The sequence below is a fragment of the Microchirus variegatus genome, assembly GCF_963457635.1.
Source record: "Microchirus variegatus genome assembly, chromosome: 17".
Classification (NCBI taxonomy): Eukaryota; Metazoa; Chordata; class Actinopteri; order Pleuronectiformes; family Soleidae; genus Microchirus; species Microchirus variegatus.
This window is the reverse complement of record NC_139818.1, coordinates 16,394,918-16,414,529: the sequence shown is the minus strand read 5'-3', so window position 1 is coordinate 16,414,529 and position 19,612 is coordinate 16,394,918. Positions and strand designations below refer to the sequence as shown.

The following is a 19,612-nucleotide window of genomic DNA, read 5'->3' as shown; positions in this document are numbered from 1 at the left end:
GAGGTCATATCAATAGCACCAACATGTGTACACTTAAAGGAGGTAGAATACATTCATTTTTCGTCTTTCTTTGCAATATTTGAAAGATGAATGTTGTTTTTAATTAATGAAATAACTTCTGGCATCTACTGTATTTTAACTTTCATGAGACTTTTCTTGTACTATTACGAGTTCAGGCAAGTTGTACTTTGGCCAAAGTTTGCACACACACTTCAGAGAGTTCACAAAGTGTGTGTGCGGAGCTGAAATGAAAAAGGTACATGGCAGCCACAGGTTCTTGATTTCTTAATTTCTCTGTAATTAAGCGAGTTTTTTGGAATGCTCTCCCGAGCAGGTCTTTAAAGACTCAGTGGGACGTTTGCCCTCTCGTCTGCTGAGTGTTTGGTCTGTTTCCTAACAAACCACATTTTTACAACCTTGGCCCAACTGGCCCCTACAGACACATGTGACTTTACAAAAACTCTGAGTATGTGTGCGTGTGTGTGTGTGTTTGTGTGTGTGTGTGCACGTACAGCTCTGAAATGCATTAATTGTTTGTCAAGTTATTTACTTTTAATCGCAGCCCTGCTGTTTCTTAACAAATCGCAGCTGGGACAGCATCAAGTGGAAAAAAAAGTCATCATTTATGTTTTTTGGACATCTGTTGGACTGCAATAAAGACACAGAGTACATCAAGTCCTCCGCAGTTCGCCTGCTCATGCCAGGTGATCAAACACTGATCGAATCGCACAAGAGGAGATGACGAATGGGTCGCAGGCTGCACACAGTTGGACTTTTTCATATTTGATCTCATCACTGATCTTTTCCCCCCCTTTTTTTTTTAATCCTTGTCCACTTATTTCAGTGTTCCTTTTTTTCCCAAGAGTCAAAGACTTTGGGAACAATGCTCTTGCCTCAAATTAGACGAGAAAATTAATACAATGCTACCATCTGTGGACCTATGGTTATTACAAAACCGCAGCCTGCAGCTTGTTAGTTTAGCTTAGCTTATCCAAGGCTGACTTCAGGAAAACAGTCCAGCACATAACACCCTGTAAAAACCACATCGTTTTTTACACGTTGGCTTTGGGTTTTTGTTTGGATTAACGAAGAAGATTCTAGGCAATTAGTGGGAGTTTAGATTAGATTAGATTAAAGATGGGGTAGGCGACACCTACGTGTAGTTACTGTGGTCACCGGTTCAATAATAATCTTTCATTGTGATGCAAAACAAAGAGATCTGAGAGAGAGAACTGCTTGTTTAATATCAGCTCATGCATCTAAAAGGACATCCGTTGTATTACGGCGTCTCTGTTTAAGCTATCGACGTTGTACTATCAACAGAGAATAAACCTTCTTCTTTGATCCTTTACCTTTACCCTCGCACACACACACACACACGTATACGCTGCACTTTTCTGCGGTTGCTCTAAGACGTGACATCTGATACGACATAGTCCGGCTCCAAAGATCTCACTAGCCCTCACTAATGACTAAACATGGCGTCGTACACTAAGCCCCTGCGCGGCTGTGGAATATCTTACTGAGTGATGTGACGGAGCTCAGCTTAAAGAGGACGTGAGACGAGACGGAGGAGGAGAGCCACTTAAAGGCCGGACTGGATGGTGACTCTGGCAGGAACAGGAGGCACCTGCATAGAGTCAGGAGACAGCCTGCCCGGGGCCCCAAACGGAGACTTATAGGTGCTGTCACCGGTCCAGGGCCGTGTCCTTACTGTCACACTGTATGATGGAGACCAGAGAGATGCTTTATAATCGCACTGTTTATCCCAGAGACAGACGCACTCCCTCACAGAGCATGGAAACTGAACTCTGCTTTGCTCTTAGCGTCGGTAAAGTGAGTGACTCTGAAATAGGAAGAAGAAGAAAAAAAGTTGAAGCTACTAAACAGGATGGAGGAAAAGGAACATAATAGATTCTGGATTATATATTAACACTTAGATCACTGAGCATTTTGGCTGTTCTTTTCATTTTATATACTATATATATATGCATTTACTGTTATTAAACGTTTTTTCCCCATTTTCACTAACTATACAAACACAGCTCAGCAAAAATTACTCGAAATGTTTAAAATCTGTAATATGCCAAGTTCAAAAGTTCACTTTTTATTAAACTAATTTTAATTTTGTGACTTCTTCAATGATGTAAAACTAATCATGACTTTGACTGTGATAAATACATGTCCATATAAGGAGTTGTGTATTATTCCCAATGCAATTTACCATGGGTGCACCTGTGCCGTGTGAGCACAAAGGGTTAACCCTCACTAACATCTTAATCAATAGCAAATTTTTTTTTTTAATGTATTTAAAGCTCCAATGTGTAACTTCTGTTTCTCACAAAAATCTCAGTAATTACCAAAATAAGACTGCCGGTGCTAAGATGATCTCGCTCCACCTCCACCCGGCTGCTAACCCGACCATGTCCTGGTGGAGTTTTACCGGAATCTGAAACATAAGTTATGCACTTTAGTTTTAACCTTTACTCAGAAAATCTCTTTCCCAATTGGTGCCTCGCCAAGAAAGGCTCAGGTAGCGTCACCATACGTGCAACTGGATAATCACATTAACCACAAGAGTAATAACAAATACGCGTGCATTCAAACTTATGCCTGTCATGTGTCTCCGGTTATGATCTATTGACGTCATAACCGGGGCTTGATTTGCATCGCACTTTATTGAGAGCTTATTTACAATCACAACACACTTAGTTTTATTTTCCCCTTCAGTGATAATATACAACCACAGACTCGATGCGGTTTCACAACAACTTACTGCTTGTAACTAATTTAAAAACCCGTTTGTCTGATAAACATTCTAACCGAAGAATTTATGGTTTATTCCAAGATGACTTTACTTGTGATTCATCAGCAGGGTCGATTTTTTGCAGCTTTGAAAACTAAAACTGATAGATATAGACGTCTCACACATACATGCTGTGTTGTATAAAACATTAGAAATGATACATTAGTCCTTAATAAACCTATTAGAGAGCGTGGCAGCAATAAAACAAATTAAAGGATTGATAGATCGAGAGAGAGAGAATAATAAAACTTCTTTTGAAATCTGGCTTTTTATGAAGCGTAACTTGAGGATCCCGAGGAGTGAAATCACCACAACATTGTCATAAAATTCAAAGACGCGGCAGTCGTTTGATGCCGTGAAAACGCACTTAATGAAGCCCGTTCATTAATCAAGCGTCCGCCTCTGCCCAGTCGTGCAGTCAGAAGGAATCCCCGGCATGTGGAGTGCGGTTTTTTTAAGGAGTGCTCCACGCAGCCACCTCTTCACTCTTACTCAACAACAACAATGCCTTCAGCTCCTTGAATGATCCGACTTGACTCTCCGGGGTTTGGCTGCGTGAAACCCATGGAGACGCCGAGAGTCAGTGGCATTTCACCTTAATTAATCAGGGTGAGGGGAGATCAAATGACCCCCGCACTGCTCCATTGACTGAGAGGAAAAAAAAATACTGAAGGTAGGGAACTGCAAAAGGAGAACATTTAGATTTTTAATAAAGTGATAGATGATAACTACACTCCTGTCCTGTCTGCTGGAGAAACGGAGGGCTTTGCAACACTCTTAGAAGCACTATTGATGAAGATGTTAGTGAGGATTAACCCTTTGTGCTCACACGGCACAGGTGCACACATGGTAAATTGCACTGGGAATAATACACAACTCCTTATAAAATGTGTTTATACACTCTTAGAGTTCCAAAATGGTCCTTCTATAAGGGCTGAGGTTCTACCTGGAACCATTTGCTTTTGAAAAACCCTTTTCCCAAAGAAAGGGTTTTCCAAGGGTTCTTGGTAACACTAATGGTTCCAGTAAGAACCGTTTTGATCCAGAGAACCCTTTAAAACCACCTTTCCTGAATAAAGGGTTTTAAAAGTGTTCTTGGTGGAACCCTCCGAAAGGGTTCTCCTGTGAGGACAAGCCGAAGAACCTTATATGGTTCCACTTTTTTCTTTTTCTAAGAGTCCAGCCCAGATGTGTGCATGTAAAAAGCTTGGGAATTTGTAGCTCAGTCTGTCAATTTCAACACCTGCATTCCACCTTCTCATAAAAACCACTTTGTTCCACTCTCGAGGGTGACTTGGGCCATGTTAGACACTATTGCATCCCCTTGGACTCCCAACTGCTGCTTTGCCTGTGGACGTTCCATCCGAAAGTCATCTGTGTTTATCGTCATGGCTTCTGCGAGTCACTCCCTCAAAAATAATGTTGAGATGAAATAGTGAAAAGGATCAATGCCGTTGAGCCGAACTAATGTCCTGTTTTATCAGAAATGTTTTTTCACTGAAGCTATTCCACGTTGATCTTTAAGCGTTCGAAGATGTCCGCTTAAACCTAAGCACCGAGTGCGATCATTAAATCAAACAGCCATTAGTTTATTTCGGATCGTTTCGGACACCTGCTTCAAACGTTAGCTAAACTGTTTTCCCCGTTATTGTTTTCAGCTGTGAAAACCATGCCTCGGAAATTGACATTTACTGACCATGTAGAATTATGTGCGTATGAAAAATTCTTTGTTATTGTGAGCTAATCAAAGCTGCGTTTCACATCCCACATTAGCACCTGCGTGACTCCCCGTTAGACCCGTGCAGATGTACTCTAAGTGCATCCATTTCTTCTGTATCTGCAGACCTGCGCGGCTGCGATGTGCACTCGAACTTTTTAAATGAAAAACCTGTTGACATGTCCACGGGGATGAGAGGAGTACTTGTGGGATCACAGCTCTCTCTTCGGCTCAGCTGGCCCAATAGCTAACGGGCTGCCATGAGGTGTTTAATGGCTGTGTGAAGTTCCCACAGGGGTATGGCTGCTGGGAACACGGATGAATCCGGCCCTCTCGCTCTCCCTCCTGCTCCACAAACACAACTCTAACCCAGTGATGGATGAAACAGGCTGGAGCCTACCTCAGCCTTATTTATGGGAGCAGAAAGCTCTCTCCCGTCTGTCCGCACACGGCTCAGTGAATGCCATTACATAGAGGGGGGGGGGGGGACAAGAAAAAAAAATAAAACACTCATCTGACATTGAAATGAACTACACGCTTGTAACAGTTCCTCTGGAGTTGGGAAGTGATTGCCGTTTTGTAATATGGACATTCCAGAGGTGGAAGTGAGGCAGACCACCACCGCTATCCTCGATCGGTCTGCTGTTGCAATCATGTTAACCGTTGTCCATGTTTGCAGGTTCCTGGAAGTATTGTTGACATGTACAACAGCATTTCCTGTCGTGGCACTTAAATGGGTTCTCATTCAGCAGGATGATGGGGCCTGAACATCCATACATCCATATTTACATCCATTTATCTTTTAGAACAGCTCTAAAGGGCAATACACAAACACAGTACACAACACAATAGCTACCAATGCTTCTTTTTCTTTGTCTATTTTCACTGTACTGTGCCACCAGAACTCCACTAACTCCATAAACACCATGAAGAACTCTACCTTTGTGGAGCAAACACAGCTACACAAGCTACTGGAGCACAATAACTTTGTTCGCTCTCTGTTTATGACGGATCATTTAAAGGGGAAATAAGTAGTTTATAGTGCCATCTAGAGGAGAGGCTGAAATTTACAACAAAGACCTGCTGCTCTGCTCACCCCCTCCCTTCCCTGAGCGCTACGGTATCCGCAGCTGGTCAAATGTCGTCCTCGTCGTCTTTCTCCGTGTCAGCAGATGAGGTTTGTGAGGTGAGGGAGAGGGCGAGCTACCGCGGCCGTAGCAGACGAAGCGGAGAGAGAGGAGGCGGGACTTCCGCTACAAGTAAAGAGACGCTTGTTTTGTTCTCTCGCGTTTGTCCTTACAGGCTCCGGCAGAAACATGGCGTCTCGCTGCTAACAGTGGCAATGCAACCGCGGTCCGCGGTCATGTTATTTTACATGACTTTTTGAAACACTACGAAAATGAAACAAAAACTATTATACAGCGACTAGACAATGCAGGAGCACATAATATGTATAGATAGTGGATTTTGGGTTATATAAACCCATAAATACTACATATTGTACCTTTAAAGTCTTTGAAACATATAAATCCTGATAAATTGGGTAATCTGGGCTTTCTTAAAGATTTTCACTGTAGGAATTTGTTCAGATTCAGCCTCATGAGTGTTTTATTCAGGAACCTGGTGTGGCGTGATAAGGTCTAGTTCCATCAGCTTTTCCATCAGAAGTCAGTTCTGTGTGAAATGTCTCCAGCTTTTAGGTCGTCCCTATCTTTCTATGTGCGTGCGTGCGTGGGCGGTGATGCTGTTTCTGGACGAGTGGTGTGTCAAACTGTGACCTGGAGACAATGAGTCTGGTCACATGTGAGCCCTAATGAGAGTCTTGGCTCTCCAGCCAGGCTTTTACAAGATCTTATGCATTTTTTGGGAACCAAAGAGAACCAGACACTTGTGAGCACAAGTGGATCTCCACTTCTGAAATGTTGTTGGGGGATGAGATTATAAAAAAATAAAACACTCAACGTTAATCAGAAAAGTGTCACTTGAAGTGGAAATAATGCGCTGCCTTGCCTCGTTGCGTTTCGGTCCAAAAGTTTCAATAAGCTTTTCATCACCGTCCAGACTGAGACTGCGCCTCAACCAGAAGCAAAACACATCATTCATATGGCAGAGATTGAAGGGAAAACACAATGTCTGTGCTGGGAGATTAACTGTTGACACAACACCAGTCAGGATTAATTCACTGGATATATTTGTGTAATGTTCTTTGTTCTTGCCCAGTTGCTACAAAATATGATCGATGGTGTCATAAAATACCTAATCCCCCATTGATGTTGCTATTTTTCAAGAAGGTGTTTGGCCTCGGAGTCTGGCAGTCGTATTTCATTTGGTATAGAGGCATGTTATTCAAATTTTGTGCATATGAAAGAAGTCTGTTAGCAAAATAGTGCAGATATATGCAGGGTTTTCTTCCAAAGTCAATGACACACTGTGGGTTGTATTTTAAAAAGTGCTGTTTTTTGATTCGGTAAATGGAGGCACCATGCGCAGTAGCCTGAGATGGTTTTGTAATGAATTTAATTATCTATGCTCTCCTAGGTCGCTTGTCCACAAATGGGCCAGAGGCATCTGCTGGGTAAATCAACTCTCTCTCTCCCTTTTCCTAACTACAGTCTATTTTTTTTTTTTTTAAGTTGACATACTGTTTGCCTCTTGCTCTTTCCTGCAGGCACTGATATGCTGACTAAGAGCGGAATCTCAGCCCACTGTGATGAGAAAACATGAAAAATTAACTCGAGGCGTCTCAAAAGCAACAGTGACACTCAGGCATCTCAGCTCGACTAAACAAAATCCAGCAAGAAGAAAGACGTTTACAGAAGTGAGCAGCACATTGTGTTAAAGCTGTGAATAATTTATAATGAACAGAGAAGAGGACGAACAACAAAGGGGGAAAAAAGTGTGGGTTTGTTTTTTTTGAATTCTCTTCCAGGCCTGCGTCGTCTGATGTCGGGGAGAATTTAGAGACGACACAAACACTTGATGTTTAAAATGGAAACGTTCTCTGCAGACAAGACAGAGGACAGGCTGTGAGTCATTAAAAGTAACACTTTCTCGTCGAGCCGCTATACGCAATTTGGCTTTTTGCAGAAGAGGCAAGAGAAAAAGTGATCGCAGCACTCGCATGCCCAGCTATCCATAATGCTGCGAGTGAGCCAAGCAAAAAATGACTCTTTTCAAGAAAAGGATGATGTCTGTAAGGAAAATGTTACTCTATTGTGACATGTGGGTGGAAAGATCCTCCCAGAATCATCTGTTTCATTTTCACCACAGAGAAACAACATCCTTTCTGGGGCACATTTTGCGCAAAAAAATCCTGGGTCAAGACTGGGACACTGGATGAAGCATACACTTCCAGAGGCTCTATGACATCTGATAAAGGCATGGAGAGCTGAATTGATCCTAATCTTAAATTTTTCCTAAGCTGAGCAGATTGTGGAGATATATCTGCTTTTACCTCTTCTGGGTCATGCACCCATGGCCACACCAATAGGAAGCAATTTCCACCGCACTTGGAGCTGATTGTATTGAACTGGTGCACGGAGGTCAGAATAAAGTGAAAAATAGAAAGGACACTGTTGCACAGTTTAATCAACAACAGGCTTTTTTCGGAAATAAAACTGCTTCCATGTGGTGGACATGTACTCTGTGTGTATATCTGCGCAAAGCACGTATTAGAGGAATATTATCGAGATTAGGCTGGAAAAACCCAGAGATGTAAAGTTATGGTGGTGTCCTAAAGTAACCTCTTCAGTCCAGGGAACGATGATATAAATATGCAAACAAGCACAAAGGCACCAGCGTGTCTGTGTAAGTAGCCATAAACCCCTGGGGGGGGGGGGGGGGGACTTCAGTTTGTTTGTATGTACTTGCCTCTTAATCCTGTATATTTGCACTGCTAGTTGGCTGAGCAGTGTCAGGGCATTTTCAGGACAGAGCACTACACCAGAAATCCTCCTCCAGGGGAGTGAAGCTCCACAGCTGAGGGGAGTCAGCGGTGTTATTAAAGCTCGGCATACATTGTACGATTTTTTGGGCTCTTGCAGGGATTCTTTCTTTCTTTCCTCCTTAACAGTGGCCCTATATCATGTTGTGAGAAAGGCTAAAAAAAAATGTCCATTGTCACGGTCTTGCAAGCAAATTTATGATATAAATTTATGAACTTGCGATATTTTTCTGACATACAGGATGACCCTCCCACAGTGTGTGCGTGCCACTACAATCTATTGACGCTTTAGTAGCGGTTGCTGGCTCTTTGAAACAGAGGAAGCTCATTTCAGGCCCAGATATTCATACATAAATTCTTACATACACACAAACTAGTGATGAATCATTGGAATCAGATAATTAAAAATATTAGATCAGTACTTCCTGCATGACCGGAGAGCAATCTCCGTCTGACACAGTCACTTAACTAAAATGCAGCCGAAGGGGTTCGGATCTGGCTCACGGACGCCGGCTTTTGGCAGTGCGGTCGCTAAATACATCAGATTTCCTCTGTTAAATATTGAGATTTTAGAAATTTCCATGCCAAATGTTGGAGATGAACACATTTTCAGGATTTTTTTTTAAAGCCTTTTTAACTGATCTGCAGTTTGGCGTTGGTCGATTTAATTATTGTGTCCGTGAAGACACTCTTACCCCGGATTTCCACTTGACGCGTTACGGCAGCGGCGCGCGGTGCCTTGGGAAGCCAGCTGTATTCACGGAAGATCGCGCGATAATCTTGAACGGACGCGAGATCCCGCGATAGACTGTGTGTGTAAAGGAAACAACAACAACAACACAGCTTCTTTTCATTCTCCGACATGGAGGAACTGTTGATCTGGTGTCATAAATGATTTTATGTTTCTCCACTATGAGTCTGTGTCGCACTTCCTGTCTGGTGCGATCTGCTCTGTTGTAATTCACACGGTTCAGCAGCGGCAACGGCAAAAATAGAACTGCTACCTAGTACCCATCGAGGGGTCGTACCTATGTTCCCTGGGTCCTATGTTCCCCGTTTTTCCCAAAAAAGGTCCTATGTTCCCCACTTTGTATGTGACAGGGGAACATGGGACCCTTTTTTTGAAAAAGGGTAGGGTTAGGGTTAGGGTTACAGAAAGGGTCCTCTGTTCCCCGGTCACATACAAATCGGGGAACATAGGACCCGGGGAACGGCGAGCCGTTTCTGGGCCGCTGCTGAGACGTTCCGCAGCGTGGCCAGTGGAAATGCTCTCATTGCTTAGAATGGAAGCGATTTGCAACGGCGACCGCGCCGCTGACGTGCCGCGGCTGTAACGTGTCCAGTGGAAATCCAGGGTAAGTATCGGCTCAGCTCGCTTGGAGCAGGTAGTCAAAAAATAGTACCAGGTGCTATCGGTAATGGAAAAATCTAAATAAACCAAGCAGAGTCGGGCCGTGCAGAGCCGAGCCGATCGTGCTAGAACTGCATAGTGGCAAAGCGCCGTGACGCAAACATAAATAGAATAGTGGTATTTGGGATACTATTGTGGGATTTGTCGCTTCCTTGGACGTTTCTCTTCACACGTGATCGGAATGATTCATCCTCTGCTGCTCACTAGTGGTGCATGCTAATACATTCGCCAACTTGCATCACAGTTGTTGACGTGACGTAGCTTATGACGTAGCCGATGACCTGCATCGCAGCCTGCAATTCAAAGGGTGTCAGCGCCGTCCCCATCTGCGTGCATCACACTCGATGTCTCAGCCAAGGTTATTAGATCCACGTTGCACACGTTGTGAGATTTCTAATGACGTGCTGCGATTGCTGAAATCTCACAGTCCGTAGGAGGCATCGGCCCGTGCAGTGTGCCAAGTGGTGATAGACTGCTGCTATTAATCTAATTCAAACAGGACAAAGATGCTGTTGTCATTGGCTCACTCATGAGCTTTCGTCATGATCGCAGCCAGATGTAATGCCCCAAAACACTCATGGGTATAAAGGAGGGGAGGGTACGAGGGGAGGAGGAAGAGATTGTAGTACAATCAGCATCATTGTGGTTGTAGTGATGATGACATCCAGACAATTGGTTGGATTCACTTGTTCAGAAAAGACTACTGACTGACTGCTATAAATCTGTTTCTCATGGGCTTTGTAATCCGTGACATGGACACAAGTCTAGCACCCATACAAATACTCTGCTCCTGTTTAAACGGAAGGCACAGCAGATTGAGTTGTTTCCGTGCGATCTTGCAGAAGGCAATTCATGCCCGTTTGATTTACTTTTCAGAATACATTTTCCTATACTTCCTAACTGTGTGCTTTCGGTGACAACTAGACTCCAGGAGCAGAGCGCCGCATATTAAGCCACTGTGCTGCTGTTGATACGACATCTCGCTTCTATTAATCAAGATCTCGTTGGCTCACACAACATCTGGAGATGACATGGCTGCTGATAGAAAATGCGTAATGTCGCAGTTACAGTGACATATTTTACACATGATGAGAAGCAGCAGCAGCTCCTGAAACCATTCTGGGCTCCACCCCTGGGTCACTGCTGTGACCAGTGACCAATTAATCATGTTTAAATGTATTGGTAACACACAGCAAAATATGAAAATTGCTCATTTTGGGAGGAATTATTTTGCTGCATGGCCGTATTTACAGTTTTTTAGGTATTATACATGTGCAACATGTGCCACTTTTCAAGTATTTGAATATATACAGACAGTTTAATTGCTTATGCGTGTGCAGGAATTCACATTGCTTATGTCCGTTTTCCTTGAGACGTCAGTTCCATCCTCGACCTCCACCCCGAGCTATTTACTGAATGACGGTTTGTATAAATTATTGATGCTGGAGTTGGATTGCCCCCCTCAGAATAACATACACAGACCGTACAGTGCACGGCAATTACACCTGACATATGTAAGTGGTATCTGTGCTGCTGCTGCTGCACAAGCTAAACCTCTCTAACTCTGCCAAAAAAATTCTTTGAGTAAAACATACATGTTGTTTTGCGATGTATTCTCCCAGAATACAGTTAAAAAAAAAAAACAAGTTACTGTCCGGAAGATTCCCGTTGATGTCTCTGCAAGATGCAAAGACCATAAGGTGATGATTAAGCAAGGAAATGCCTTCTGCCTAGAGAACCTTGGGGCTCGCTGTGCCTGTTTAGAATTGTTTGTTGACAACCCTGTTTCATATCCTCTGCACCTCCTGTTGTCCTGTGCACATATGGCTGGCTCGACTTACTACATGCCTGACTTCAGCTGAGAGACGGAGGCTTACATGGCTCAACAGAAACCCCTGACCCATATGGTGCTACTATCCATCTCTGGGAAAGTGTCATCTTGTAAATATTCGTATCATAACGTAGAGTTGCAAAATCTATTCATATCACAGGTACTCGAAGTTCAGAGAAAAACATTGGGATTCAGTTAAGGGGGACATATTGTGCAAAATCTACTTTTTAATCATTTTAATATTTTGGACTCTGGAGGCTGGAAGTTTGTGTAGAACTCTGTGCTGCACAGTGCAGCACAGAGTTCTACACAAACTTCCAGCCTCAGAGGATTTACGTGTCCAGTGGATACATTTTATATATGACGGCAATGTGTCGGCTAGAGTCAGCAAATGATCGCTTTTCCAAATGCTAACTGCTGTTAGCCACCGTTTCCTGTGTCTCATTTGCATTTAAAGAGACAGGCACTCAAAACCAAGTGTTCTGAACAGGACTGTTTTGACAGGGTGATTGAACTGCTGTGGTGCTTCATCCTTATGGTATTTTGACCAAAGCATGTCACAAACATGTTCATTAGGACACCAGGGAACGAGGTTAACTTGAGGAAATAGGGTATAATATGACTCCTTTAACACAACACTATCAGGACAATGAAGTTGGGGCTTCTTTGGTCCTGACTCCAGCTTTTCCCTGCTGAGCCTTGCAGCCTGTGTCGTCTGCGGAACACAAAATTAGTTGGATTCGTACTTTCCATGTCCCTCATTCCTCTAGGCAGCCAGACATCTCTTCTGGTTTCCATTTGTTTTAAAGCTATTACTGGTCATGTCCTGATAAGGGAGTGGTTGGCGACGCACAAACATCCATCTGAATACATCCGTCACTGTCCATATGTGTTTGACTGGAGCAATAATATCCGCTCCTGGAAATGTCTCACTAAATGGCCTGTGGTTAAACTACCGGGGGGGGCAGGGGTGGTGGGGAATTGGCGGGGGGTCACTTTATGTAACCCTCAATAAAGGTACGAACGTTATGTGTTCTAGCGCTGACCAAGTGTACTCCATCACAGGAAAACATCTTGGACAGCCTGCAACATTGTTAAGCAATTGAACTGTGCGGGCAATGGACCAGAAAACACAACACTGTAAAGACTTTCATAGGGGTAGGCTCAGTTCTTGGCATGCGAGAGAAAGTGCTTCATATGCTATGAACGTCACCTTAAGTCAGTTTCCACTGGTGCCTTTTTGCAGCCAGCAGGAGAAGAAGAAGAAGAAGCTCATAGAAGCTTTTGTATGACATACAACTGGGGAAAAAAAAGAACATTTACAGTCAAACATCTCTACATCTGCAGACAACAATATAATACCATCTATTCCAGTTATTCCTACACATTGGTTGATATTTGTTGTTGTTTTTGCTCCACTTGTGTCAGAAATGTCCTTGACTGGATCGGTTTGTTATCTTTTGAAAAGTTAAGTCCGTGTTTACAGTTGCTAAGCCATTCAAGTGGCCGCCCCTTGAGACTACTCTCTAGCAATGTGCTTGAACAATAAACATATTTACACTGCAGGAAGCTAAAATTAGACATTATTATTGTATTCAGAGAGAGAGAGAGGGATAAAGGACCTAACCGGGGATTTGGAAAGCAGCCTCTCAACGTTGACGTGGCGAGGTGGAGACTAGTTGACACTGTCATGTGGAAGACATGTGGAAACAGTGATTATCGTAAGAAATGATCAGGTGCACAACTGAATAAATATTCCTCTCTAGTGCTGCCCTATGATTTCCTTGCCTCATATTTGGGACCAAAAAAAAAAAGCCCAGTTAATATTTGTAATTTGACACTCTTGGCATTGTGTGTACCAAACTGAATCCTGGTTCTTATATTATTCGTTGTAGAGTTACAATTATATCTGTAATCCTGTGCACCTGGATGACACTTACTGTGCATCAGGCCTAACCAAAGTGCCGTCGCCTTGATACATTTGGTGGGAAACGGATCATGTCTTACCTCTCAGCATCCAACCAGGTTCATAAGGGTCACGCGGGGGTCGTGGCACAAACGTACACTAACACGGGGCAGATGCTTTGTCAGCATCGATATATGTAGGTACTACGCTCAAGGATGTGGTCACGAATATCTTTTGGAAACTCAGCTACAGTTAAGTGAGTAAAAACATGGCATGTCTGTTCTCTCCTGGAAAAGCGGGGCTTGAAAATGACATAATGACTGCAGATTATGGACGATGTAGTGAAATTGAATATGTGCTGTTCTGCAGTGGCTCTGCTACAAACAACCGCCCAGTCAGTTGCTATACGCTGATTTTCTATCATGTGTTTATTTGACCTTATAAGGGAGCTTTAGTACCTGTAACTAAAAATCACACTCGGGCATAAACACTTAATTTAGCTTGTGGATGTTTTTCGGTGCCTGGACTGTGTAACTCCCCTCAGACTCCTACATTTCAGTGAGTGCCGTTGGCAAAAGTGCAGCACTCCAGATATGACGTGCAGCCCCGCAAATAAAGCAAAGAGAGATGCGTTCGAAAAAACTCTCAAACTCGCAGCACATCAAGTCTGAAGCCTTGAGGGAGGAGAGGCAGAAGGAGGGATGATGTTGAATGATGGTTATGGCCTATATCCCCCCCCCCCCCACATAAACAAAGACAAATTGCGGCAGAGCTGAAATCTCAAGAGTGCAGATTCCTTCTCTTGCAAAGATGTACGAACAAACAGAGGAAAACCTCAAGTTCCTCGATGCTTGAACTTCTCTGCACACGCACACGTCAAACAAGTAAATTTGGAGATTTTTTGTGTGCAAATAATAATGTAAATGTAAAAAGGGCAACACCTTCATTTTGATTATCAGTATATACACATTAATACATAGTCATTCCACAAGTCATTCATTAAATCCTGACATATAATGCACAAAAATGGAATTGCTAAAGTATAAATATATATATACATATATATATATATATGTATATATATATATATATATATGTACACATATATCTTTGGAATTAAAATGATAACAAATAAGCCAGTTCTTTCAAATATATCTGCCTTTACTTTATTCATGTACTGTACAGAATTTCATTTACAAAGTCTCGAACATACTATATGACAATAATGGCTATCGTTCACTACAAAAGGTTGCATAAATAATTTAAATGTTGAAATAAAAAATAAATATGCAGTTCATTCTTCAAAAGCAGTCCGTCTTTGTGTCTGACTGTCTGTGTCGAAACAGCCCTGCCCCTCCCTCCCCTCCCCCTCGCCATGCACCTTCCCGTTTCTCCGGTCAAAAAAACGCCCCCGCCGATGCTGCAGACGACCGCACAGGTTCGCATGGAGGCTCTCAGTTTGCGCGACAAAAAAAAAAAAACCCTTCCGCTTGCTATTTCAAACGTAAGAGTCGGGGGGAAAAAGAAGCAAACATTGTCAGTACAGTTTAGAGAACCACCCGAAATCAGGAAGCGAGAGTATTGACAATTATGTGGAAACATTGTGAATATTCTTCACGAAATTCAGTCCCATTTGGGGGCGAGGAAGGAGGTTGTGTCGTCTGCGATGACAGACCGTTGCACTGCCACTTCCTCTTCCTGTTGGATTTTAGCAGTCGATACAATGATAAAAAACGGAATTATTGTTTCCCTGTCTGAGCTATTTACAGAGGATTTTGAGGTGTCTTGAATCTTGCACGCTTACACAGCAGAGGGATTTATTTATTTTTTTTGGCCGTGGATGGCCGCTTGATGCTCTATTTGGCCCATTACAAAAGAATTCCGGTGTGTGGGCGTGTTGGAGAGCACTCTTGCCCCCGAGGTAACAACACACCACGCACACTTTTCTGATGCCTCCTACACACACACACACACACACATGTGCGCTTCTTGTATGTGATTCCACCAAACAGGAACTGGCTAGAGGAAATGGCTTTTTTATGACTGAAATCCTAACACAGGAATGGGCTCATTTAGTAATTAAGAAGAATCACAGGAACGTCCAGTGCCCCCCTGTGGTGTTAGACTCTTCCAGTCTATCCTGACTCACTGTTTTTACTCGTGGGAAAGGGCGACTGTGACTGACAGGCCTGGACGGGGGGCTCATGCAGCGTGGAGAGCGTGGTAGGTCTGTCCAGATGAGCGAGGTGGGCTGTCAGGGAGCTGCGAGCACCACCTTTCAGGCCAGGACTCTCCAAAAACTGTCAACATCTCACCATAAGAGCCCCTAGGCTGCCACCAAATCCTCTACATGCAGTCAGAAGGAGATGGATTGCAGCCAATTTTTTGGGGGCGGATATACACCTTTTCAGCGTTACACCGCAGCCTTAGCTCTTCATCCTCTGGATGTTTGCACAGATGGGCTCGACGCATCATGGGAGCACTTCTCATAATGCTTAAATGAAATCAGCTTGGGCGGAGGAATGAGCCGAGCCCATGACGTTTCTGGAGCTGTTGGGATGGTAAAATACTTTGTCTCATTATGATCCAACATGGCTGGCGCACGAAGGAACATGATCAGTCGCAGCCCCTGGATTCATTTTGTCATGCAAAATAAGCATAAGAGTCCACAAACATGCTGACACGCGGCTGAAAAATAAACGACTTAAGATCAGCCCAGCAATTATAGCTTATAAATTCTCTCTTTAAAATTTCTCTTGTGTGTAGTGTGACATGTTTGTGTGTGTGTTTGAGTGTGAATGTGCTTCAGTCACTGTCCTCAGATGTCTGCGGAGCAGCATCAGTACGAGTTCCCCACCAGCGGCGTGTTGTTCTTTTTCCGGTCTTGAGATGAGCGGCCGTGCTTCTTGTTCCGCTGCGTCTTCGGCACCTCCTTGGCCTCCGACTGGTTGTGGTGAGGCCTGAAGCGCTTGCACTTGCAGGACGTGACCACGCGGATCTTGTAAGTCCGCGTGTTGCCGCTGGGACACTGCAGCTGCACCCTCTGCGTCCGGGAGTGGGCCGGGATGCAGCGGTATTCCGAGGCGTTGCTCCTCCACCACTTGCCGCGGAGGATGGAGTTTGGCATCAGGCGCGATGGCATGCACTGGCCCGAGCACACCAGCTCCCTCACGGGCTTGGCACTGCGGCAAGATCCGTCGGTGATGTAACGGGTGGAACGCAGCTCCCTGCAGCTCAGCTCCGAGGCACCTGGGTTGAAGAGCAAGATATCTCGGTTTACACTCGTGGCTTCGACCCAAAACAAACACTTTAAATTGCCGCATACCGGAGTGGACAGGTTAACTGCTTCACTGCAGCTGCGACTTAGTCAGGTTACTGTGCGCTAAGTTACGAACACTTCGATTGTGAGAAAAACAAGAAAAGCATAACAGAATAAAGCACGGGAAATACAACATTCTGTGCGTTTTAACGGAGCTGTGAGCCAATGAGATCATATCAGACTTTCTGAATTGTATTCATGACCTGATCATTAGCTGACGACGGGTCTTAACACAAAAATCCAGCTGGCAGCAATCAGCTGATAGTGAATCCAGACCAGAGGGCTATTAAACAGCTCAATCAAACCTAATGGAGGCTCGGGCTGGAAGTAAGAGCTGGCACACAGGCTTGGCCCCCAGGAAATGTATGCGGTGACGGAGGGGTAAATAGCTGTCTGGTTATTTTAAGGCAGCACTGCAACTGTACAATTTTGAACAAACTGGACATCTGCCAGACTGATTTGAGACAACACACTCAGCCTGTAATCCTACGCTTCAGCCTCAGCTTTTTAACAGCGGTATGCATGAGTTATTGTCCTGTGTGTTTTTTTTTTGTTTTTTTTTACAAGCAGCGTGTAAAGAAAGGGGCAACGGAACTGTCGGTTAAGAAATGATACACTCGGAGAGGGATCTGTTTTCCTCTGTGGCTTTCTTTGCGAAAAAGGGTTGAACAAAGGATTTATGTGAGGTGACTTCTTCTTTTTTTTTTCTCCCCCCGCGATAATCTGATCTAGTGTTATTCTGTGGCCACCGCTGAAGGAACTAGAGTAGTGTACAATACCAGCAACACACACTGGATAGCGGTTTGTACTAATTATCGCCGGCGGGTTCAGGTTGCCTCGTTCGTCGAGCATCCGTTTGTCTTAATTCAGCCTCTGCCGATCCGTCTTTTTCCTCTAAAGTTGAGCTGTTGAGCATCATTCACACCGAACAGTTTGCGTGACCTGCTCATCTCCAACAGGGGAGTGAGAAAGACTCGCTTTGGGAGAGGGCTGGAGGGAGGCCAAGGCAGGCTGTGACCCCACATGAGAAGCCGTCCTAGGACAAACACGAATAGGCAGAGAAATAATCCAGGAGATTTCTCTGTGTGATACATTGTGGGGACTAATAAAACATGGATTTGCTATGTGCTTTGTCATACAGAGGTGTTAAAAATCCTCAACGGAATGTTTTACGTTACACTAACACACTCTGACTTGCTAATTCCAGTGGTCCTATCCTGAGTGGTCAGGATTACGTGAAGACGGCGCGGCAAGCCTCCCGTCTCGAATTAGACGAGTGGAGATTGTCCTACGCGTGCAGCCTCCACTGGACACAGGTGGGAATCATTGTCAGTGGCAGTGTTGCATTTAAAAGGACAATTTCCAATCTCCAGAAGAACAAACTGTGGGGCTTTTTTTCTATTTGAGAGACATGTCGTTGCAATCACACAGTTATGGCGTAAGTAGAGCTTGACTAATAGCATGAAGAGAGGAAAGGAAATAACCTGGAAGACAGACATGAAAAAAAAAACGAAAAAACCCTGATGTCTCTCTAAATGCCCCACTCCAAATTGTATAGTGGAAGAAACCACAAGAATGTGTGTGTGTGCTGCTGCTTCTCACCCTGGAGTTTGGCGACAGAATAAGCAAGAAAACAGCCTCAGAAACAGAGTGGAGCTGCTCTTAATAATAGACTGGAGATTCAGAGGCAGGTTGTGTTTCAGCATTTTTTTTTACTCCACTCATTTGCATGGATTCAACATAGACTGTGATTCTATGGCAAGGTTTGACCTTTTCATTCGTCCACATGGGTGAAAAATGACACTTTTAACTCGTTTTCAGTGTGAGGCTTAATGATTTTTTTTAAAGAGTTGTGGGTTCAGCCAGACTGCAGTAAAGGCGCAAAGCATAAAAAATCCTGAAATAGTGAAAAAAAAATAGTTGGGAAAACAACAAACACAATGGACTTTAAGACTGAAAAACATTTAACGCATTTGCGCACTTGTTCTTATGCAGTTAGGGATGCACGGTTCGTGCGTCATGACGCACAAATAACAACTGGAACTTTTAAATATTTTAGCTTTTACGCACAATGAATTATCACCGCGCTACTTTCTATTCCATTTATTTCCAAACACACCAACGACATCATTTAAAACGGCATTTAAGTGAACAGAATACTTACTGTAGGAGACTGTGTTTGCGCCTCTTCCGCCGGTTTTCGCCCTGTTATTCACTGAGCTGCTGCTATTTCTGCCGTTGCTCTCCTGCGGCGTCGCCGCCTCCTGCACAGTCCGAGTGTTTTCTCTGTACTCCGGTAAAATCTCCGTCGCATCATTTTTGAGTACCTTCCATCCCTTCACTGCGGTGCAGCATCCTTGGAGCAGCAGCAGCAGCGCCGCGCTGGAGACGAGGAGGGTCAGAGACACCTGCATGCTGGCGGGTCAGCGGCACTAATAAAACCAAAATAAAAAAAGCGCACGAGGAGAAAGTGGAGGAAAGAAAAAAAAAAAACACGCGCGCGTAAACACACACAGACAGACACAGACACAAGAGATGCCCGCTCCGACAGGTTGGCCAGTTCCACCCCCAGAGCGAGGCGCACTCGGTATTTAAGCCCACGCAAGTTTTCGTCAAGGCTGACAATTAAGCGCTTACACAAAGTAGGAGGGGTTGAACCTGGGTGAAAGATTCATTGAG

General features: G+C 44.0%; 1 protein-coding gene across 1 annotated transcript; it reads right to left on the bottom strand.

Annotated features, from left to right (window-relative positions):
- Positions 1-15,075: 15,075 nt before the first annotated feature.
- Positions 15,076-19,347, bottom strand: sost (sclerostin; the record flags this gene model as incomplete). Its single annotated transcript, XM_083904269.1, has 2 exons — positions 15,076-16,863; positions 19,098-19,347. 2 exons carry the CDS (start codon positions 19,345-19,347, stop codon positions 16,454-16,456), a joined length of 660 nt encoding a protein of 219 aa, XP_083760395.1. The 3' UTR covers positions 15,076-16,453.
- Positions 19,348-19,612: the final 265 nt, after the last annotated feature.